Source organism: Myotis daubentonii, chromosome 7 (genome assembly GCF_963259705.1).
Source record: "Myotis daubentonii chromosome 7, mMyoDau2.1, whole genome shotgun sequence".
NCBI lineage: Eukaryota > Metazoa > Chordata > Mammalia > Chiroptera > Vespertilionidae > Myotis > Myotis daubentonii.
Genome location: NC_081846.1, coordinates 12,798,300 through 12,822,761, shown reverse-complemented (window position 1 = coordinate 12,822,761; position 24,462 = coordinate 12,798,300). Strand labels below are relative to the sequence as shown.

Here is a 24,462-nt window from a genome sequence, read left to right as displayed (position 1 = left end):
TTTTTTACTTAAAAAAAAACTGGTTGTTTAAACCATACAGAAAATATACACTGATAAAGTCAAAACCAGGGGTAGCATATTATGAAATTATAAATATTGACATAACAAAAACATGAAGTTAATTTCTTCTCAAAATATAATAAAAATCCCCCAAGACAGGCAGTCCCCTTTTATATCAAGTACTTTTCCATTTGTATCAGTCAACCTCTTGTGCTTCTTAAAGTAAAATTTCTCCAGCTGATGGAAGCAATAACCAAATGAAACCCAGACTATGGCTCACATGCAACAGGGCCAGCCTTTCTGCTCACCTTTCCCGTTCCTCTTTCATCTTCTCCAGCTCTTCTTCTCGCAGGCCCCCATGCTTCACAGGACCTTTCTGCTCAGCCTTCCCACCCTTCTCGTCTTTCTTCTTTCCAAATCTAGTAAAACATGAAGGAGAAGATGGCTGTTAACAATAACCGTGATCTTGTTATGGTGAATTTAAGATATTTATGAGATGAGTCCATTAAACCATAATTTCTTATACTAAGTAATACAAAATCATTTTGCATAAAATGGAAATAAAGTAAGGTATTGAAAAGAAAAAAATAACATAGTTATTGAATTCTCTTCTTTCTACTCTCCCTCTTTCCACTCATATATTGATTATGCAACATGCACAAAATCATATGGTTAAAGACTAAAAAATGTCAAACCATTAATTCAGTAGAGATTAAAGAACTGAAAGGTCATCATTAAAAATAAGTAAAACCTGACCAACCTCTGAAACAGGACTCCAAAGCTCCAAGTGACATGCACATTTAAGGTAAAACTCATGGGATAATATAATGATGGTGTTGCAAGGTACCTTACCGAACACCTACTTTAATACTGTCATTTTACAGATGGAGAACTGAAAGCTCTGAGAGGCCTTAGGCCTCAGCCAAGACCACCTAACAGGTTCCATACAGGGCTGGGGTTAGAACTTGGGTTGCCTCCTCCACAGCCCTCTTTCCTTCTCAGCACATTTAGTCTCCTACAGAGCCACAGGCTTCCTAAGTCAGCCCAGGGTGAGTGTGCTCTGAGCACTCCTTGGTGTCAGGCAGATTTGTTGTTAACTGGACACAATGGCACTTACGATACCTTATGTTTTTTCTCTACCTTTATTGAGATACAATTGACATATAACATTGTGTAAATTTAAGGTGTACAATAATTAATATATAATAATACAAGAATAAACTATGTTTTGCATACTCACAACTATAAACCTACTTTTGGCCCACCTTGTATATACCACATCTTCTTTATCCATTTGTCTGCTGATAATACACTTAGGATGTTTCCGTATCCTGGCTATTGTGACTAATGCTGCAATGAACATGCAAATGCAGATATCTCTGCAAGATCCTGCTTTCAATTCCTTTGGATATATATCCAGAATATAATGGATTCTGGATTGCTTGGTCATACGTTAGTTCCAGTTTTAATTTTTTGAGGAACTTCCATACTGTTTTCAATAGTGACTATACCAATTTACATTCCCTGCCAACAGTGAGCTAGAGTTCCATTTAAAAGAACAGTGTGTTTCCTCAGCATTTTGAGGAAAATAATATTGCACATTTGAAATAAAAAAGCTATTAAATTATTAGCAGGACACATTCTTAAATGACAGACATTTTTCCCAACAAATATTTTCTTCAGAAGCAGTCTCCCATGGTCTTGGGATCAACACACATAAAAAATAAAAAGACTTGATGTTCTGCTGATAAACAGAAAAAAAAAAGTCACTCTGACTAAGGACATTTTTCAAATTACACATTCTTGGGCTGACTGCCTCACCCCCACCAATCCCGCTCTCTGTCCCCCAACCTCCTGACAAATGCACAGTGAGTCAGAATCTCCTCACATGAGGACCTGGCTTATAAACTTGTAAGGAACTCTGAATTTCATGCAAATGGGTTATATTTGTTTTTTCTAGATTGTGTTTCAATCTAAAGCAGAGGTTGTGCCCTATCCTGTTTGGCTCAGTGGATACAGCATTGGGCTGCAGACCAAAGGGTCCCAGGTTTGATTCCGGTCAAGGGCATATACCTCGGTTGCTGGCTCCTCCCTGGCTCGGGCCCTGGTTGGGGGTGTACAGGAGGCAACCAATCAATGTGTTTCTCTCATATCGATATTTCTCTCTGTCTTTCCCTCTCTCTAAAAATCAATGGAAAAAACATCATCCTCAGGTGAGGACTAAGAAACAAACAAAACAAAAACAAAAACAAAGCAGAGGTTGTTAGTCAAGTGGCAGCTCTAAGTATCGCACATGGAAGACATCACCACTAATATCTACTTTCTTGTTGTTATCAGAATACAGATGCATCCTACTTTCCTCAGAGTCTCTCCCAATTTGGACTTTTCTGCATATTGTGCAATTTCTAATTCCAATTAATAAATCCTCTTTCATGAACTTTCTCTCTTCCCATTGCTCTATCGGCCTCTGCTCCTACTGCATTTCCCCCTCTGTATTCAGCCTAGTTTTGGGATGTTGGTTGATCTAGTATCAGCTTTAACTCCATCATCCCCAGCCTTTTTCCTATCTCTCTCTTTCCTGCCTTCCTTTCTGCATCTAATTTTTTTCCCTTAATGAAGAAATGACCTGATATCATTTATAGACGTAAATAAGGAAGAAAGAAAAATACAAAATTTAAGAACATTAACTTTCAAATATAACTGAGATTTGCTGATATATTCAAGGTCTCTCTTAAACCTAAAAAGCAGGAGATATCTCAATAATGTGTGTTTCCACTAAGATATTCTTTAGTTTTTCAGACTCATGCAGAAAAGTCTTAGAAGTCAATATTATTACTCTAAAATTCTTTATGAAAGAATACCTTAGTACATCACATAGAGAAACAATTTTCCCTCAAAATGTCATCAGATATAGTAATATTTGGGCAAAAAATAAAAATTGTGGGGAGTGAGAATAGAATAATGCTTCAGGAAGTTAATAAGGGAAAAAATGTTGCCCAAAACTCTATAGATATTTTCTCTGTGTCCTAAATATCTTCTTCTAAATTTGAAGGTTTTGAATTTTTTGAGACAAAAGTAGTTTTGTTTTTGAAGGGTAAAACTAACCTATGCCCTAATATACCTTGATCTTTATTACCACAACCAGTTAAGTGTTTTTTCTTCCTGCAGCTAAAGTATTTCAATTTTACTGCAGCTTGAGAATAGCTTACTATACTCCCGCCCTAGTGGAACATGTTTGGTTAGGAAAAGGTTGGTTGTAAGTAAATTCTGCAAAGCATGTTCTTCTTAGCAAGAATCATTAGTCAGAAACAAATCAACCAATTCCACAAGTATTATACATGTTTTGAATCACAGTTCATGATCATTTACTAAAGTTTCCAATAAGAAGGGTGGAAATAGATGAGAAATTTATTTCATTAACCATAAAGAACAGTCACACATTACTTTATTTTATAAAGTTTGGGTAGGTTCAAGAACAGAATTATAAAACAATAATCTTTAAAAGGACTCTCATATTGTTCAGAGGAGGAAATTAAGAGCCAGAGAAGTTAATTGCATTTTATATATTAACACACATAATTCTTTATTCCAGTTTTGCAATCAGACAACTTAATTACCAGTGGTGGTGGTGGTGGTGGTGGTGGTGATGGTGATGGTGGTGGTGGTGGTGGTGGTAGGGAGTTGGGAGAAAAGCATCAATTGGATGAATTTTACAAGCCTTTGTTCTGCTTTCCAAAGCAGCCTCTTTGGGGGTCATTTCACAGCCATTCTTACTTTCCCTGACACACAGGAAGAGGAGCTGGGGAGATTCGGATACCTTGATTCACTTCCCCATTAGCTATTTTTGTAAGAAAATTCATGAGAACCCTAAACGGCTGAAATGACTGCTTTGCATTCTAGGGTTTCAAATATCCACTGCATTCCAGGCCTCCCATTATCTATTACCTCGGAAATTTGAGATTGGCCATTCTGGGCTAGGTGCCTTAAGGAAATTGCTTACAGGTCAACCTTGCTTTATATAAAAGATATTTTCCTGAAGAATTCTGTGCAAACATATGGTTTCAATCAATAAAATCTTATGTTGCATGTACCTGGGAAGCCTGTTTAAAGAATTTTATGATGGATCTTTTTGTAAAGTGGAAAAATCACCTTTCAACATGCCCTTTATGTAAATTTAGATTTTCATGAATTATAAGTTTGCTTAAAACACCTGTCCCTGTTCATTTCTATGGAGAGGTTATATGAAACAGCTTTATGGAAAACTAGCTTGCTAGCTTTCTTCTTCGCTCCTTTATGAATTTGTTTTAAAAATATTTACTAAACATCTCTTCCATTACATAGTACTTAGGTGTGGTACTGTGTTGGGCACTACCTCGTGGAATTGACATTCTAATAAAGGAGACTGTTACCAAACAAGTGTGTGTGTGTATATAGTTGTAAGTTGTGAAAAGTGCTATGAAGGGTATTAAGAGGGACAATACTAGGATATTATTGGGGAAGTACTTAGTGAGGAAATAACATTTAAACTGAGACTACAAGGGCGAGAGGTCCAGACAAGCAAAGAAAGGAGGTAAGCCTTGTGGGTGGACGAATCGGCACACACAGAGGACAAGAGGTGGGAAAGGCCTGGTGCATCCCAGGCAGCGACAGAAGGTCAGAGTAGCTGAAGGAACGAGAGCAGAGCAGGTACTCGCACAGGATCCTGAGGGCAAGAACGGCAAGGACCACAGAGTGCAGGTCTGAGAGAAGCTCGGAGTTTAGTCTAAGAGTGACAGTAGGCCATTCCTTAGTAATTCAAGGAACAGAGAAGCTGGTCAGGGAAATTGGGAGATTTAAAGAGTGTTAGAGGAGAAACCAAGTCATTTTAAGCGGAAATGACATGATGTAACATACATTTTATTGTAATCTTCACCCGAGATATGTTGAGAGAAAGACAGAGAGAGAGAGAGAGAGAGAGAGAGAGAGAGAGAGAGAGAGAGAGAGACATTGATGTGAGAGAAAAATATTGATTGGTTGGCCTGGAATACTGCTGAGAAGTCCAGAGAGGTGAGGACTGAACAGTGTCCACTAGATTTGGAGATTTGGCAATTGGTAGCCATTCATCATCTTGGCAAGGTTCAGTGGAGAGGTGTAAGCAGAGGCCAAGTGATCTTAACAATGAATGGCAGATAAGTCTAAAATTTTGTGTGTCTGTGTGTATACAACCATTGCTGGTAGGATGGGAGCTAGAGGCAGGGTGGAAAGTTCAAGAAGGATATTTTCAATTTGGCTAATATTGAAGGACTTTTGTTTGCTGAGAGAGAAAAAATGCCACAGAGTGTGAAAGGTTAGAGATGGAACAGAGAAGAGAATAAAGTTATTTTTTCACCTTGGTAAAATACACATAACAAAATATACCATTTTAATAAATGTTAAGTGTTTATTTTAGTGGCATTAAGTACATTCCCATTGTTGTGCAACCTTGAACCACCATCCTTTGCCAGAATACTTTGATCACCCCCTTACTGCAATTCTGTATCCACTCAGTAACTCCCCATTTCCCCTTCCCCAGCTGCTGGTAACCACTATTCTACTTTCTGCCTGAATTTGCCAATTCTAGATACTTCATGTAAGTGAAATCATACAATATTCATCCTTTGGTGTCTGACTTATTTAACTTAGCCTAATTTCCTCAAGGTTCATCTATGTTATAGCATGTATCAGCATTTCCTTCTTTTTAGAGGCCGAATGACATTCCATTGCATGTACTTACTATATTTGCTTATCATTCATCTGTGGATGGACATTCAGGTAGGTCCACATTTTGGCTATTGTGAATAATGCTATCATGAACACTGGTGTAGGAGAACAATGTTCTTGATAAGGGAAGAGGTCAGAGATATACAGAACTTCTGAAGGGATTGGCTGTAAGCAGGAGGAGATTCAGAAAAAGAAATGGCTAGGAGAAGAAGCTAGTTTGTTTATAGAGTTGATAAAGGGGAAATGAAGGTGTTCCCAGGTAAATAATTTAGTAGATAGCATGATCCAACATGTGTAAGAGAAGTAGTTTCTATTGATAAAATGAGATTTCTTGGCAGAAATGAAGAAATCAAAGGAAGCAGAATACACAAGGTGGAAACAGAAAGGGTTACAGAAAAATACCAAAAAACAGACCTTACTTATATTGTGATTTTGCTTAGGTAGGAAGTCCCTGAGCAGCCATCTGGGAAAGTAATGGCTCATTCATTCATTCAATCATTTACTGAACAGCCATTACACATCATATGGTTTATATACATATAATTTAACCATTAATAGCATCAACTCTCAGGTAGTATCTAACTTAACAAAACAAGCCCTGGGATCCTATCACTTTCCATTTGATAAAGATTTTAAATACAGTTCTAAGTAGTTATCCCCTAATTTCTCAGCAAATATTTTCTTCTGTATCTTTCATCGAGTTTTCTAGATAATGATGACATTCAAAACCTTTGCAGATTCCCAGGCAGGATGGCAAATGATCCAAATTCGCAATATGTGTAGCTCCATCTCTGGCTTTTTCCATGTCTGGTCTCTCATGTAATTCACTTCATAGTTCTGCTAAGTACTGTCTACAACTTTCCTCCTAGATCCCATTGGGCTGTTTAGGCAGCTATTAGCATCCACTCTTCTTCCACTTAAAAGCAATCCGAGCAATGGCTTAAGATGATTAAAAGGTGGGCAAGAAAAAGTTCAGATAATCTTATTCCAAATCAATGGTGACCTACGAACCCAAGGATAGTTGGAAGTTTGAAATAGAATGTATTTCCCCCCACCCCCCTCCAATCGGAGAATACCTTTAGGTGTCCATGATGCATTTGGAAAGGCTACGAGATCCAGTCCCCATTAATATTGAACTTGGAAATCTATGGAATGATGTCAGATGTAAAAGTGCACAAGCCTCACAGTCATGTTTGCTGGAGTTGGATAATGGTTCATTCTCCCTGTAACTAGCTGACTTACAAACCACACATGATATTGTCTTAGCACTTTATAAATTATACAGTTTGAAATAGCTCAAGCAAAATACAGGAGGAGAGAAGTTCACAGACCTTTGACTCTATTTCCATAGTTTATTTCGAAATTCACCCATAAAAGGGTTCTGTTGTCTGATGTATTCTAAATTGGCTTGTGAATTAGCATATGCATATGCCAACAAAATTAGTTTCCAGGCATTGCAATCTCCTACGGTTTTGTGCACTTCAGCTATTGCTTCTCTCTAAAACGTATGTCACAGAGGTCTTTCCTTGTTTACCTCAGATGGCTCCCACTGTATTTGAGAGTTAATGCATCTGATAAAAATTCCGTGAAAATTGACCAATTAGAGAGTTTTCCCTCCTTTTGGTGGGTACCTAAGGGCATCGCCTACTTTTATGTTAATATTATTGATAGAATAATGAACACATTTGAGTTTGTTGGAAATCAATCTTGATTAAGCAAAAAGAAAAAACCATTCAATTTTATTTTTAGCCTCCCACAGTATGTAGGATTGCCATTGTTAATGCTGGTGACTTTTCAGGAGGGGGGTGGAATGCTATCACTCTCTATGCTTTCCCAAACAGAAGCGTTGATTTTAAAAGTCCAAGTCCACTCCATGGCCTGTGAAAGGAGACAGGAATTTGTTCCTAGGATGTGTTCACAAGCAGCAACTGAGCTGATGCTTTTTTAGTAACTGAAGAACTCAATCTTAAAAGTCGTGTTAACTCCAATTGGGCCAAGCAGTGGAAGCCCTAAAAATAATATTTCTAATTAATATTTTAATTTCTGGTATATGATTTAGACATTTATTTGGGATACATTTATATGTTTCCAAGATGAAGGCAAGTTATATGAAAACGACAAACATGTTTAATCCCACTGATACCTTTATCTACCACTTCCTTTGAGGCCAACCTTCCCGTCTACCCTAAAACAACTACTTTCCTCTGGGCTGCTCTTAATTCCAGGATGTGACTCCTAAATTGGTGGTCATGGCAACTCTTCATTCTCAAGCAAGAAATCTTCAGATCTCAAATAGGTTGCTGTTTGTTTTGGGGATTAAAAAGCAGAGAGGTCCTATAACACTCTAAGATTTCTCTCTAAGCGGATAAAACACCTGCTGGGTAGAGTCTTAGGCAGCCCACAGGCTCAATTCAAGTGACTTGGGAATCCTTGAGCTAATTTGCCTGCCCTGACTAAGGAGCCAGGAAACACATGAATTTGGAAATACCGAATACATTAAAAAGTAATTCTAGCCGTAACCAGTTTGGCCCGGTGGATAGAGCGTCGGCCTGCAGACTGAAAGGTCCCAGGTTCCATTCCGGTCAAGGGCATGTACCTTGGTTGTAGGCACATCCCCAGTAGGAGCTGTGCAGGAGGCAGCTGATAGATGTTTCTCTCTCATTGATGTTTCTAACTCTCTATCTCTCTCCCTTCCTCTCTGTAAAAAATCAATAAAATATACTTAAAAAATAATTCTAGAGGATCCAGGAAATGCAGTAAAGCAAAATGCACAGCACCAATAACCCATCTTCCTACAAATAACAACCAAGGAAGAGGCCCTCTAGAAGACCAACTTGTAAAAATCAGTTCAGGAACTTGGGAGCTACTGGAGAGTTACTTTAAAAATATATATGTTTTTTGAAAAAAATACGTTCTTATTGATTTTTTAGAGAGACAGAAAGGGAGAGGGAGAGAGAAATAGAAATATCAATTATGAGAGAGAATCATCAATCAATGGGCTGCTTCCTACACAGCCCCATACTAAGGATCGAGCCTGCAAACAGGACATGTGCCCTGACCAGGAATCAAACCATGACTTCCTGGTTCATAGGTCGATGTTCAACCACTGAGCACACTGGCTATGCTGGCCAGTTACTTTTGATGAGTTTTTCTTTTTGTAGCAAATGAAAACTCTGCTCTGAGATTATTAAAGCATCACTCTGTTAGGAAAAAGACGAGAAAATATGAAAAGAGGCCAGAAATAAAAATAAACCTGAATGAGTGAACAAGAAAGATAAAGTTACTAATAAGGTATGATTTTCAGATCCACACGGGGACTATAAAAGCGTATTAGCTGTCACTACCACACTGGGTTTTAAGTTATTCTACCCTCCGCTTTCCAGAGCAGAAAACCTCGTCAGGAGCACCCGTGAACTTGATTAATCGCTTTCCTATGCTCTCGCTGGCTCTGAGACATCGTAGGCAAGAGCCTCAGTGATGCAGACTAACTGCTTAGGATTTCTAGGAAAGATATTTAACAGGAGCATTAAAGAAATACATCTTTTTTTTTTCATTCTTATGCTTTCTTACTAGTTAGGTATTAAATGTTTACTTATTTCAAAGCAGGATGCATGTGGTTTCTTCCTTTTTCTTCCTGTTACTTTTAAGTGGGTCTTGGAGCATCTCTGAAGGCTGCTGGAGTGCACAGGCGTGACCCAAGGCCTGTCCATAAACCCCAGTACTGAGTCGGACAGACCACACGCTGGAGTTCTGACCATGGCTAATAACCAGATAGCCCTTCTCACTCTCCCACCCACAGTATCTCCTGCTTCCTCTTTCCTTCCGCTTTCTCTACCTCCTATGCCCGGAAACCCAAAACAAGGAAAGAGTGTTCTGAGACCAAATCACACCTCATGTCTAAACATTTTCTACCAACGGTGGGAGGTTCTCCCAATGGCAGGGCTTTCCTCTGATCGCCCTGCTGGGCTCCCCCGACACTGACCAGACTCATCCTGCAGAAGGAAATCCGGGCCCCGCACCGCAGGAAATAGCTCTGAGGCTCATTCCCTGGCAGGTGGGGCCATTTCAGCAAAGGGCCTGGGAAGGGAAAGACTGACTGACTCATATCAATGAAATTAACCCCAGGGAGAGCTCACCAAAAAAAAGTGCCGTAGAAATCAGAGGCCTCATGTATAGTCTCTGAATAAAATGTCAAATACAACTTATATTCCAACATCACCAATGCATATATGTGTAATTTGTATAAAATCTATTACCAGAAAAAAAATGAGGGTGCCCTTAACTTGTTGCGTGTAAAGAACAGAAGGACAATGTTCAGAAATGACTGATATTTTGGGGGAGGGGAGTGGACAATGACTATTCAAAGGACTGTTTTTAGAGAAAATCCTGGATATTGCCTCTCCATCTTCAGAAGTTCAGATAACAGGGCACATTTTCTCTGGAATTCATCTGCACTGGATAAGAATAAAATGATTGAGCTCCCGATCTAGTCTAATGGGGGTAAAACTTATCTTTATAGCTCTGATTAAACAAAAAAAAATGATCACTTCTTTGATGCCCAAATTAGCATCTTTTCTCTAGCATACTGAATTAATTAGCTGAGTGACAAAAGAATTAGTCCATGTAGGATCAAAGCTGAAATCATATTTATCTGAAATTTAAAATTAAGAACACAGCATTAACCCTCTATAGCTCATGTAATGTTCTTTTATGTTCTGTATATTCTAAACCTTCTGCATATCACATAAAGTATAACTTGGGCTTTAAAAAATATTTTTTCTTTTTAATATATAAAATATTCCTTAAAAAGACAATGAGAACATCACAGATTCTTTCCCCCTGCGGGTGGGAAACTTTTCCATTGTGCCATAAAAGTCTTAAATTAGGTGGCTTCCCCCCTTCCCCCCAGGATTTATTGTACAAGTACAAAAGAAGCAAAGTAATTAATGCATTTGAGAGCTGGTAAGAGAACCTTAAACAATAGAAAAGAGTTATTATTATATTGATTTTCAATAAGTGATACTAAGTTTGAAATTGTTCTTAAAAGATGGAAGCTCTCTTAACTGGGCTTTTTCCTGTAGAAGAAAAAGCAATTTTGAATAAGGGAGAATTGTTGCAGGTTAATTTCTGGGATGTCTCCATCGACTATAACTCACATTTAAAGGTCTTTAATTTTTTTGATGTGCATAACATTTTTCCTATTCAAAACAAACTTGAGTAGTCATATGTATCTTTATTCAGGATAGGATGGAGAATGGATTCAGGGAAGGTTACAGAGAGGAGGAGGGCTTGTGCTGGTAGTACCAGCTGTATTTGGGATAGGGTACTATTTTAACCATTGCTTAAGCATGAGCTCTTCAAGGGCTAGGACTGAGTCTCTATATGTTTTGTTGTTTACTCCTTCATGCATTCATTTAACAAATACTTATTGAGTACCTACTTTGTGCCAGATTCTCTAGTAGATGCTAAGGATGTAAGTAAATTAGTCAAACATGGTCTCTACTCTCATTCTTAGCGCCTAATACACAGTAAAAACTCAACAACTGTTGCTGAGCCGAATTACCGATGAAGTCTGGATTTCAGGGAATATATTGCTTGTCTCCTTTTTTCATAGCCTCTATCCTAGGAGGAGGATCCAATGGTTCTTCATAAATCAGCATGTTATTCCCCTACAAAGCTCCCATGCTAGAAGATACTGTCCCTATAAACACGCCAATCACCATACTAGCTCAGTGTAAGTGTGAGAGCTACAAGGTAAGCACAGCCTGGGTGTCTATAGTCAGCCACAGCAAAATTAAACAGGGGACAGACTGTGACTCGCCTAGGAAAGGCAATGGACAGGACACCTGGCTATCTAAGCATCATGGGGGCCCTGAGTCACCTTAGACTTCTATCTCTGATGACCAGTTCTTTCATGTTGTACAAACACCTTTTTTAAAAACACCACGCCAGGTTCTAAAATGAGATGTAAACCACAAGCCATCATTAAAGATGATTAATCTGCAAGATGTCACCTGGAAACAAAAACATGATGTCTATGTACTTAGACCTTTAATTTCAGCCTCAGAAATTATGGCCTCTTTAATCTTAGGTTTCAAATAAAGGTATGTGTGAGGTAGTTGCTAGGTTCTCCTTCTCTAGAGTTTTGACACTGCTTATCTTTGTCATTAGTTCATCCTGTCTTTAAAGAAATTCCAAATAATAATAACCTCCATCTGTGCTCCTTAATAAAGGAGTTCTTTTAGGAAAAAGAGGTTATTAAAAAAATTGAGCCATAACTTAGTTTATAAGGCAAAGGGTCAGGTTTCAATATTTTTATGTTAGATTTAGAGTAAAGTTAACTAATATCCTTTTTATTTGATAAGTCCCTTAAGAGCAGGTCATAAAACTGAATTGATTCTCAACTATGAATGGGCTGATAGGAAAACAGTATCCATCCCTAGCGTCTCACGAGAAACTGTACGTAACACCTGGACTCATCTAGGGCATGAAAGTCACAGGTCTTATGAAAGTTTTCAAATCTGTGTTGTTTACAAGAGTCTCTACTTCAGTTTTTTTCAAAGTCTAGAAACTCCCTTCCTCTAGTTACATTTGAGTTTGCGACCCATGGGTTGCCAAATTCAAAATGCGGTGTAATTTGTTATTTTTAATAGAATTTCTGTTTATTCATTAAGTCACACAGTAAAGATTGTAGGCACCCTCCAGGTCCCAGAACACCTTATCCTGAGGAGCTCTGCCTAAATGACAGTCACTCAAGGGCCACTGAGCAATCAACGTTTCCTTTGTCCAGGGTGGGGCGGGGCAAAAGACAGGAATCTTTTACATAGGAATAGGATTCCCCTGGGATTGTAATATCATTTTATAAAAATGGATATAATCTCATTCTCAGCCATATAACATCACTAAAGAAAGTATATCCAGGATTAAACAACAACAGCAATTTAATTTCTGACAAGGTTTTCTAATCACCTATAATTCAGAAAGAGCTATTACTAGTAACACACAATCATAAATGTATGCTTTCACCTAGAAATGTGTAGTAGCTTAGCACACTGATGATTTACAATTTGACCAAAGAAATCAGAAATTGATTTATAGTCTGTCCAAAGCATCAGGCTCTTATTTGCTTGTCCACTAGACTGTGAAACTACTATTCTGCTATGTAAGTATATTTTCTTGTTCCTCTCTTTCCAGTACCAAAGGCTAATTTTTCTTTTCTTCAATATCACAGATGAATAATTCCCCCAGATTCCTGATACTATTCTACAGTTCAAAATGGCTGCTATAGTTGTCACAGAATCATAAAAGAAACCAATGCTAGGAATTTTGTGTATATGTAATTAAATGCACAATCCTATAAGACACATAATTAAATAGAGCAGAGGGTTAATCCTCTGAGTAGAACATTCCAGATAGAATTTTTGGTGAGCATATCTTTAAAAAAAAGTGGGCAATTCAACCAAGTAAATTAGCCTGAGGGTGTTTCCTTATCTCTGTGGTTATTTTTAAATATTAAATCCATTTTGGACATCACATACAAGGAATTATATTGGAAATGTTACTTTTGCCCAACTATGTGTTTTCTCAGATGACAGAAGTGTCTCAGAATCTGCCTGTGTTTCAGAAAGGCTTTGGGCAGTACAGGACCCATCAGCAGCGGCACTCGATGGTGCTGGGTTGGCAACCATCACCCAGCACATCTGCAACCTGTATTTGGCTTTGGATTTAATGCTTCTGGTCTCTCTAGGTTTAGTATTTCTAAACTTCACCACCGAATATTGAAGCAACTTCCAATAACTCATCCTTTTCACAAACATTACAGTCATATTTGATTCTGTAGAAACCCTCAGTATTTGTGTTTTTCATTTTGCAAGGTTATCTGGAAAGCCAGGCCAATGTATTATTTCAAGTGTGACTAAGCTGTTGTCATTCATTTTACACCAACCCTAAGACTTTCTAGGTCCCATCCTACTGAGCCCTGTGGACTCGCGGATCTAGCCAATCCAGTGATGTAAGAATCAGATTGGATAAAAGAACAATATATCCAGCCATTATCTCAGTTCTATAAATGTAATATTTGAGAGCATGAGTAACAAAGAAAAGAAAGAAGAACTGGAATAATGCACAATTTGGGAAGGAAAGCTGGAACTTGACATGCTTCATATAAGTGTAGCAAGTTAAGGAGAGGAGAGTTGGTCTAAGATGGTCACATTAATAGACAAAAAAATGAGAAGATTCATGAATATTAATCCTAAAGCAATTAATTAATATGTTGCATCTAAAATAATGATTATTGGATAAATCAAAATTTTTAAGGTGATTATAAGTGCTTTAAAATATAAAATGCCATTAATAACCTATCATGTAATATATAAAACCATAGCTCATTTATTTATTTATTTATTGGATTTAAATTGGATTTTGGTATAAAATATGCATATTACATATCAATTTTTACAAGCACCAATATATTTTAAAAATAAGTTTGTTCAATAAATATTTTTGAATATTACTTATTTAATTATCTCTCTGTGGAAAATACTCCATTTGCATTTTTAGCTATAAAGAGATTTGTATGCAAAGTGTTCTGATTGGTTCAAAAATTGTGGAATTACAGAAAGTTGTGTAGGCCAGAGCCATCTTTGCCATCATAGTTATGCAACCCTCTCAAAGCTCAGAAAGTCTACCGAATGGCCTAAAGCCATTGGTAGTTGGGACCAAACAGGGACTTGAATCCTTCAATTCATTACAAAGTCTTTCCATCTCGTGATGTTCCCCAATTGTTTGTACATATGTTATGAATTATTCACCAAAAATTCCAAATCTTTAAAAAAGAAGCCTATTCAATAAAATTTAGGTTTTTGTTTTTTTTTTTTTTAAAGTTTGAATTGCCCAGATATGCAATTAGTTGTAATGACAAAGTCCAATTTAGTAACTACTTGGCCAAATACAACATGCCAACCAATGTGAGGGCTTGATAACTTTCCCATTATCTTAAGTTCCCTTGTTCACTGACATGCTCACCCTTGTCCACAGACAGACCCTTAATATATGCCAGCTGATTTGGTCAGATTGCTAAGAAACAATTACTTATTATTTAGCCTCGTTGGCTAGAACACTGTGGTAATGGGGTCGAGGTCATGGGTTGGCTCCCCTGTGTGGGCCAGTTAACTTGGACCTGTTCCATAACCACAGGGGCTACCACCAACGCAGACAGTCTTACAAATACGTGCCAGTGGTCAAAAGGGCACTTGCCAAGAATGTGTGGATGGAGCAGCATAAATCCATCAATTCTCCCAGAAAAACAGCTCAATGTCAGTTTTGTTGAACACATGTGGGTTAATAGCAACGTTTTCACAGGTGAAAGGCAGAACATAGTTTCAGAGTTTGTAACACCACAGAACTGCAAGCATGGAGTTCAAAACAAATTTTTAGAAAACAGGAAAGCCTTTGGTGAAACAAATTCAAGCAAGCATTTGAAATTTACAGGAAAAGTTTCAACGTGAACCAATGATTTCTACCAGCTTACATTTTCCCCCCCCACAAATTTTGTCCCATGTTGTGAAATATCCTGATTTTAAAATATTGGCTCATTTTTAATTAAAAAATAATAATCTAAGGCCCAAATGTAAAGTATTTGTGAACCAGATTCAGGCTGTGGTATCCCATTTTGCAAACTTTGGTAATGCATCTAAATACCTACATATTTATATCCATGTTATGTCTATATGCATTTTCATGACTGTAGCCACCTGAAATAAGTATAATTGATTGAGCTTTCCATTGATCAATGCCTACTGCTTAGCTCTTGCCTCGTGTTGAACTGTCATCCCTCAAATAAGGACGAACCACTTTTAAATGGTACCGTTAGTATAGAAAACAAAGATTATTGTGGGTTGAAATTGTTGGTGACCACCTTGTAGAAGAGAGGATCACCCGCGTCTCTAAAACTCAGCCCTAGTATATATTTTTGAATACCAAAACACAGTTATCGGTGTTTTCTTCAGAAAGCCGTCTATAGAAATTTATAAATCAATAGGGCTAGAATAGTCAATTCAGCATAACAACACAGTTTAGACCTTGTATCCAAAGTTTTAAAAAACTGAAATAAAACTTTTTTTTTTTTAAGATTTCACACCTCAGAGTGATCTTTTCAAACTCAGTCAAACCTGCCCTCCCTTAGGTAATAAAATATAGAGGGAGAAATATATTTCCATTTCTCACCAACGCAGGCCACAGGGATTCAGGAAAGGAAGGCACATGATGCAAATACAAAAAGTACTAGAAAAAAGTACTGGGCCCCAGCTGTTGTGGCTCAGCGGTTAAGTGTCAACCCATGCACCAGGAGGTCAGGGTTCGATTTCTGGTCAGGGCACATGCCTGGGTTGTGGGCTCCATCCCCAGTAGGGGGTGTGCAGGAGGCAGCTCATCTCTGTTCCTCTCTCGTTGATGTTCCTATCTCCCTCTCCCTTCCTCTCTCTCAAATCAGTAAAAATATATTTAAAAAAAAGTACTGGGTATACTCACTACTATTAGTGATTTACTAGCTAATTAACTGATATATGAGAAAGCCTTATGGATTCTTGCAAACTAATTAAATTACATGTATTACAAAACATAGGCCAATCAGATTTCTTAGAGAAATAGACTAAAAAGCCCTATCAGTAGCCTAAAAAAATGGAATTCATTCATAAAGTTATTTATCAAATACCTATCATATATCAGGCTCTGTCCTAGGTGCTGGAGATACAGAAAGACAAAGGTTCAGTGCTTTCTCCTATGGAATTTACAGTGTAGCCAATGCTTCTTGAGCTTGAATGAATGTTTCTCAGAGTAAAGAGACAGGATATGAGGGCTTTCAGGGTTACCATGTCAATATTAGAAGAGTTGGGTAGATGATCTTTCTGGTTAATTTTGGAGTTTTGAAAATCTGATTCAAACTGAGGTCCTTCCTCCCAGGAAATGTGCATACACTAATATATATAATTTCTAGAAGCTCACAGATTCCTAGAAGACTATCCATGTGTGCCTATCCATGGGCATAAGTTACAAATATCTGTTTTAATACAATTAAGATTCTCGCAGTGACACCAACTAATGCCATACTTTGTAGTGAAGAGCACACAGGTAGCTGCAAAAGACAATAGAGCGAGGAGGTAGGTACTTTCTGAACAGGAATATATTCCTTTAGGTAGACTTTCAGGACAGACCATAAGTCTATCAGTGAATCGACAAATGCCAAACATTAAATGGAAAGCTAAAATAAGTCAAAGATACATAATCCCTACTCAGATCTATTTTATTAGAATACAATCAATTCTCAGTGACACGGAGGCTTTTTATCTACATGTAGATTACCCACAGCCTGTGCTTCCCCTTTTCCTCCACCTTCCCGTTTTTATGGCCACCTGAGGACTCATTAGTGCTTCCACCAGAGGATAAGTAAAGGAAGGCAAGAGACATAAAACTGAAAATGAGTCAATTCTGCTACCTTTAAGTAGTTGGGGGGAGAAGTAGCTATTACAAGGCTTGTATTTTACATGAAGATTTCAATTATTGATACTCTCCCTGTCAATCTTACCAAAAAACAATTAAAGGTTGGTTCTAACCCTCCTTAGAATGTTAAAGTGATTGATGGTTGTAGAAAATCACCAAAGTAAATAACAGGAAATGATGCAAACTTTGTGCTAAAGAAAGATAAAAAACAACATACTTCCAAAGTCACAGTTTCACAGTCCCAAGGAGCATCAATCCAGTGGGCAATTTTATGAATATACATAGTATATGCATGGTCAAGGATCACAAATTATGTCATGAGAAGGGAGGACAGCATCCACCCAGTGGAATGCTACTCACACAACAACACAGATGAACCTCAAGTGCATTGTGTTAAATGAAAGAAGCCAGATTCAAAAGGCTACCTACTGTTTGATTCTATTGATGGCATACTGGAAAAGCAGGGACTTTGGAAAACAGATCCGTGATTCTCAGGACTGGAGGGGAGAGTTTGTGGTTATGGAACTGTTCTACATCATAGTTGTGGAGACACGACTCTTTGTACTTATGCAAACCCCACGAACTGTATACAACAAAGAGTGACTTTTACTGTGCACTGTCTTAGCCAACAGGTGGGGTGAGGGGACCCCAAGTAGGAATATAGCTATAAGAAATGAACCTCATTATATTGCAAATAACTAACATAACCACATTGAAGGGCCTGGAAATAAAAGAACTAGCATAAATAACATTGAAAAACAGTATTTTTACTGGCTACAATAGAGTGAGGACAAAAAGAATTATATACAAATATAATACTTTAGTTAGCACAAGGCTAGAAGTTTGAAATTCTGAAACAACTTTAGGTGAATACTAAAGGGATAAACAAGGAAGTAAATATATTGTAGATAATGACTGCCAGCTTTTTTCACAATATGAAAATAAATTAGCAATAAGAAAAGGGGGAAGGCTATAACAAACATTATGGTGTTGAATTGGAAGTGGTAGTATCAGCATAAACTCATAGTTTTAAAATGTATATACAGATTCAGAGATATAGATGTGTGTGGATGTACAGGTTATTATCTATAATAATAAAAGTCTAATATGCTAATTAGACTGGACATCCTTCTAGATGACCTTCCAGACAAAGCCAGGGCTGTGAGGAAAGCCTGGGTCCCAGGTGCTTGCCGGAGGGAAGCCCGGGTCCTGGGTGCTAAAGGGAAGCCAGTGCCGGCAGCCGGGGGAAAGGAAGGCCTACTCTTGCACGAATTTGGTGCATTGGGCCTCTAGTAAGTATATATATATTTCTAAGTCCTGTTTGTTGAGAGGGTCTAGAAGCAATGGTTCCGACAATGAGCACTCCTAGCTCAGATCCTGGTTTCTGAATAGAAGTCTTAATAAAAGGAACTGGGCCTCCTAGGAAAGTGGTTGATTCCCTGGCAGTGGCAAGGAAAATATGAGATCATCCTGGAATACCACATAGAGCCAAAAAATAAGAAAGTTCTCAAGAAGTCTTGACAAAGCAAAAGGGAACAGGAGCGATTCTGAAAGAGCTCCCTATTGCCAGAGCTGGGATAATTTGACCAACAAAATCATGATAGGACTGGATTATAACCCATGGAACAAAATAAACTTACTATAATGATATAAATATTGAATAAATAAATTGATGGCAAAGAAAGAAAGGATAGCTCTTTCATAGAGAATTCCAAGTGGTGAATGTAGAAGGAATAAACACAATAAAAATGATTATTGGAATAGCACAGTAATAATAACTACCCATAAGATCCACTGATAGATGCTGACATTAGTGGGTGAAAGTATTGAGGAGAAATAGGATATTTGCATATGGTCTCAAAATATATCCCCCAAGGTGTGTGTGAATTAAAAAATAGTAACTGTGCAGTGAAGAAACCAAATAGATACCACTTTAATGAGATGAGCAAGATTAACATCACCAGTTCTAAAACATATGGACATCGTGGGCCCCTTGAGAAGGGCACATCACTTCTGTGGTATTCTGGCCAAAAATACACATCCTCAATCTAATCCTGATAAGTCATCACATAAACTCAAATGAGGGATGTTCTACAAAGTAACTGACCCAAACTCTTCAAGGTGTCAAGGTTGTACAGAAACAAGGGCAGACTTGTCCCAGAGCATAGGGGATCCAACAGGACGGAATATCATGGAATCCTGGATTGGATCTTGAAACAGAAAAAGAATATGAATGGAAAAGCTGGTGAAATACAAATAGGTTTGTAATTTAGTTAATAATTTTGTACCAATGTTAATTTCTTAATTTTTTATGTGTGTTATATTTATGCACTATCTTAACATTAGAGAAAGTTGGGTGAAAGATATATGGGAATTGTACTATTTTTTCCAACTTTTCTGTAAGTCTAAAATTATTTCAAAATAAAAAGTTGCAGAAGGAAAAGTTTAAGAATAATTAAGAAAGCTAGAAGAAGGAAATATATATATATATATACTAGAGGCCTGGTGCACAAAAATTTGTGCACTCGGGGGGGAGGGGAGGGTCCCTCAGCCCGGCCTGTGCCCTCTCGCAGTCTGGGACCCCTCGGGAGATAACGACCTGCTGGCTTAGGCCTGCTCCTGGGTGGCAGAGGGCAGGCCCAATCCCTAGGTGCAGCCCCTGGTCGGGCTCAGAGCAGGGCTGATTGGGGAGTTGGGGCGCCGCCCCCTGTCATGCACAGAGCAGGGTGGATCTGGAGGTTGCGATGCCACCCTCAGTCACGCTCAGGGTAGGGCCGATTGGGGGGTTGGGGCACCGCCCCCTGTCACACTCAAGGCAGGGTTGATGGGGTAGTTGTGGCGCCACCCCCTGTCATGCACAGAGCAGGGCCAATAGGGGAGTTGGGGCACCGCCCCCTGTCACACACAGAGCAGGGCGGATCAGGGGGTTGGGGCACTGCCCCCTGTCATGCACAGAGCAGGGCCCATCAGGGGGTTGGGGCACCGCCACTGTCACACTCAGGGTAGGGCCTATGGGGAGGTTATGGCTCTACCCCGTCACACACAGAGCAGGGCCCATAGGGGGTGGGGGGTTGGGGCACCGCCCTCTATCATCCACAGAGCAGGGCCGATCAGGGGGTTGGGGCGCTGCACCCTGTCACACACAGAGCAGGGCCAATCAGGGGGTTAGGGCGCTGTACCCTGTCACACACAGAGCCGCAGGGCGATCAGGGGGTTTGGGCGCTGACCCTGTCACGCTGATCCCGGTGCCGGGAGGCATATTACCCTTTTACTATATAGAATAGAGGCCTGGTGCACGGGTGGGGGCCGGCTGGTTTGCCCAGAAGGGTGTCCTGGATCAGGGTGGGAGTCCCCACTGGGGTGCCTGGCCAGTCTGGCTGAGGGGCTGAGGGCCGTTTTCAGGCTGACGGGTGACTGAAGCTCCCAACTGCTCCTTTTTTTCTTTTTTCTTTTTTTTTTTTTATTCTGGGCCAGCTTTAGCTCTGAGGCCTCGGCTGCTGAAAACAGGTTTCTGGCCTTTGTTTACCGTCTATATTTGATACAATGTTGCAGTCTGGCTGGCTGAAGCCCGGCTGAGTAAAGCAGGTTTCTGGGGATTTTTTGCTTCTATATTTGCAACATAGTTGCTTAGAGTTGCAGCTGAGAGGCTGGTAAGTCAGGGGGGAACGTTGGAGTCCTCCCTCCGTCACTGAAGCAAGCAAGCCTCCCTGTTCACATCAGCTGCCTGGCTGCCAGCCGCCATCTTTGCTGGCAGTTAATTTGCATATCTCCCTGATTAGCCAATGGGAAGGGTAGCGGTCGTACGCCAATTACCATCTTTCTCTTTTATTAGATAGGAGATATATATATATATATATATATAAATTGATTTCAGAGCGAGGAAGAAAGAGGGAGAGAGAGAAACATCAGTGATCAGAGTCATTGATTAGCTGCCTCCTGCACACCCCCTACTGGGAATCGAGCCTGCAACACAGTCATGTGCCCTGACTGGGAATCGAACTCTGATTTAGACTATGTATGATGAGCATATTTGGCATGGATGACTTGATTTTGACTGTTAAAGACTGAGGAAAGACAAATGTTAACAGCATGTGCAATGAAAAAAAATTGAATTCTATGTGTACAATATTCCACAGAAAAAAGACATCTACCATATTTTTTAAAGTAAAATGATTTAAATATGAGTTCTCAGTCTAATGCCTGCAAAATAAAATCATGTATGAGGCCACTATTTTTTCTTTTCTTTGCCAATTACTAGGATTTGACACAAACAGGAAGTACTCAGGGTATGAAATGATGGAGAAGGCATTTGTGAGAGTATATTTTTAAATAGCAATATAAGACAATAGTTGGTGCTTTCTCTTTGCCAGTACACCTGTTAAAATCAGATGCTCTGTTTGTTTAAAAAACAAAACAAAAATCCAACAATAACGTTAGCCTTTGCCATAACCTTAGACTTTGGGGATACGCTCTAGAATCATGCCTAAAGGGTCAGCTTGCACACAGACATTTCACTTGATAATGTTTTCCAAAAGCTTAGGTTTACCAGAGACCAATTCATGAAGCTCTGGGAGGAGGGCTATGTCTGCCTGTCCATACAGCGGCTATACATTACAGCTGCATTTGATTGTCTCTAACAGTTTTGATGGTGGCGGGGATTTGAAGCAAAACCAGAGGCTGTTCAGTGAAGTTGAAGTGAACTAGCTGAATTATGGAGCCTTTGGGAGCGACCATTGCTCATACACTTCAAATTCACCACAATTTTTCAATCAAAGTCGGTGAGAATCAGCACTTAGCCTTAGGAACTCCCCTCCATAGTTTTTCTCATATGCTTTTTCATGGCTTCCTGCCTCCCGACTTTGAGGGGACCTGCTTAGCTACAGCCCATCAGCAGCTGCCCGAGAAGTTCCCAGAGATCGTTCTCTCATTGTTTTTCAAAATCACATCTCTTTTCTGATAACTTCTGTCCTCTGAGCCCTTACTAGCTGTGCTCCTGAGCAATGCACCTGGTGAGCTCTGGCAACAGAAAAACATGGAACTCCCACTTGGCTTTTCCGTTCTGAATGCGAACATGTCAGCCCTCGGACTTCTTAGGTAAAACGAAGAAAAATTAAATGTTGGTTTGAACCCTTCCTCCTTTTGCCCTTCCATCTCTCTTCCTTAAGGAAGGGCGTTCTCTCCAGGTACCTGGTACCTGGTACCTGGGCCTCCAATAGGCCCCGGTCTCTTCCAACTGTCTGTTTCCAACTCTTAACTCCATGATAGTATTTCCCAAATTTCTTTAATCATGAAGAGCTTATTTAAAAAGTGCTTTCAGAGACCATTCAAACTTTGACTCGGAATTTCCAGAATCAGAATCTGTATTTCCTAGGAACCCCAGGGGGTACCTGGTTCCAGCAAGTATGAGAAACATTGATTTATGAACTCCCCATTCTAATTTTTCTTCTAAGTCTAAAATTGCAATTTCTTATCTCTTCACTAAAACCCTTCCTACAACTCTTTCCTTTCAGTGAAGCCTGGTTTGGCTCGTGGCCCTCACAGATGGAAGCTGTGGTTCTCCCAGTTATCGCGTACATAGTCCTCATTTCATAGACTGGTTGCAAAGTGTGTAGAAAAGCTCTAATATACCCTAAGTGCTCAATTAATATTAGCTATTATTTTCATCTCTGGACCTGGAGGTTGTTCCAGCATTTTCCCACCTCTATTTTAGTACTTAAAGAGCTTGTTCTTCCAGATTTATGGAAAAATACAACAAAGGAGAAAAGAGACCTCTCTATTCTCACTGACATCTACTTTCCTCCAGGACTCCCATGAGTGCACGCCTGCTCCCCCAGGCCCGCCGCCATTCCCATAACGCTGCAGACACCGACACGCAACCTCCCATTCATTTCCTCCTGCCTTGGAACTGCTCAGTGGTGGTTATACTTACTCCTCCTCAGCTCCCATTTACATTCCCCATGGCAGCGATTCCAGATTTTATGCTGCCATCAAACGGCATGCACACCGCTTCCCTCTGGACTGCATGCGGTCCTTGAACGCCTCAGCCATGATTTCCCTTAAAGTTCCTGCCATCACCCTTAGATTTATCTACAGCAACTGGTAGACCACCAAAGCTAAACCTCCATGCCTCTCCACCCTCTCCCAGGACCACATGTCAGACTTCTCTCTACTCCTTGTTTGCTTGGACTCCCCCACTTCTCAGCAATTAACACCACCCATGTGTCTTTCATGTTTCCTAAGGGTGGTTTGACTAATTGGTCCCCAGCCTCTGCCGCTCAGCCCCACCAAGTCTTGCTTTCTCTGCTTCCTCAATTCCCACATGTTCCCTGACTCATTACTCTGTGTGGTAAGGATGTGCATGGGCGGTAGACTCTGCCTGCTTTGATCCCCAGCCCTCTCTACCTAGTGGCCTCCCATGGTACTCCGCCCTCTGAGCCTGGTTTCTCATCCAGTGGAATGAGATGAGAAAGTAGAGATAGTTATAGAAAATATATCATAGGATTGTAAAAAGAGTTAAATGAGATGGTAAGGTTCTTGGAATAGTATCCAGCACATAAAAAAAACTCTTAATAAGCATTTATTATAAATGGTTGAGTTTTATCTCATGAACTTTATTTATTTTAAGGTATGTTTTTATTGATTTTTAGAGATAGAGGAAGGAAGAGGGATAGAAAAATAGAAACATCAATCAGCTATCTCTTGCACAACCCCTACTGTAGATTGAGCCTGTAACCCGGGCATGTGCCCTGACCTGAAATCTAACCACTGACCTCTTGGTTCATGGGTTGACACTCAACCACTGAGTCATACCAACCAGTCCCTCACGGAATTTATTAAACTGCTCTTGCTAAAGTCGTTGATGACTTTCGTGTACATTTTCAGACTGTATTCCCTGCACGTCAGCTGTGGCCAAGCACTGTTGAGCACTTTATACTTCGTGAAACTCTCATTGCTAACAGGGCAAGCTTCTTGGCATGCAGACGTTTCCTCCTTAATGTCTAGAAGGACTCTTTCTCCTTGTCTCTCTTTCAATCTACTATTTAAACACAAGACCTCTCCACCAGTGTGTCCAGACACTCCTCAAAATCGAGTAAAAGCAGAGTTTATTATCTTTTTCTCTAGGGCTCTTCCTTTTCCAACTCCTCTGGAGCTTACCTCCGCATGCATCCATTCTCCTAAATTACAAACAGAGGAGTTCCCTCCCTCTGCCACTGCCTCTATCAGGCC

At 39.6% G+C, this 24,462-nt stretch overlaps 1 protein-coding gene across 3 annotated transcripts in view; it reads right to left on the bottom strand.

Moving 5' to 3' along the window:
• PARD3B (par-3 family cell polarity regulator beta) overlaps window positions 1-24,462 on the bottom strand; it is a 917,882-nt gene that overhangs the window by 188,496 nt on the left and 704,924 nt on the right. For all 3 annotated transcript variants that reach the window (XM_059702879.1, XM_059702877.1, XM_059702878.1), the window contains exon 19: window positions 309-419. In XM_059702879.1, the coding sequence (XP_059558862.1) occupies window positions 309-419 (111 nt within the window). The remainder of the gene's footprint in view (window positions 1-308; window positions 420-24,462) is intronic.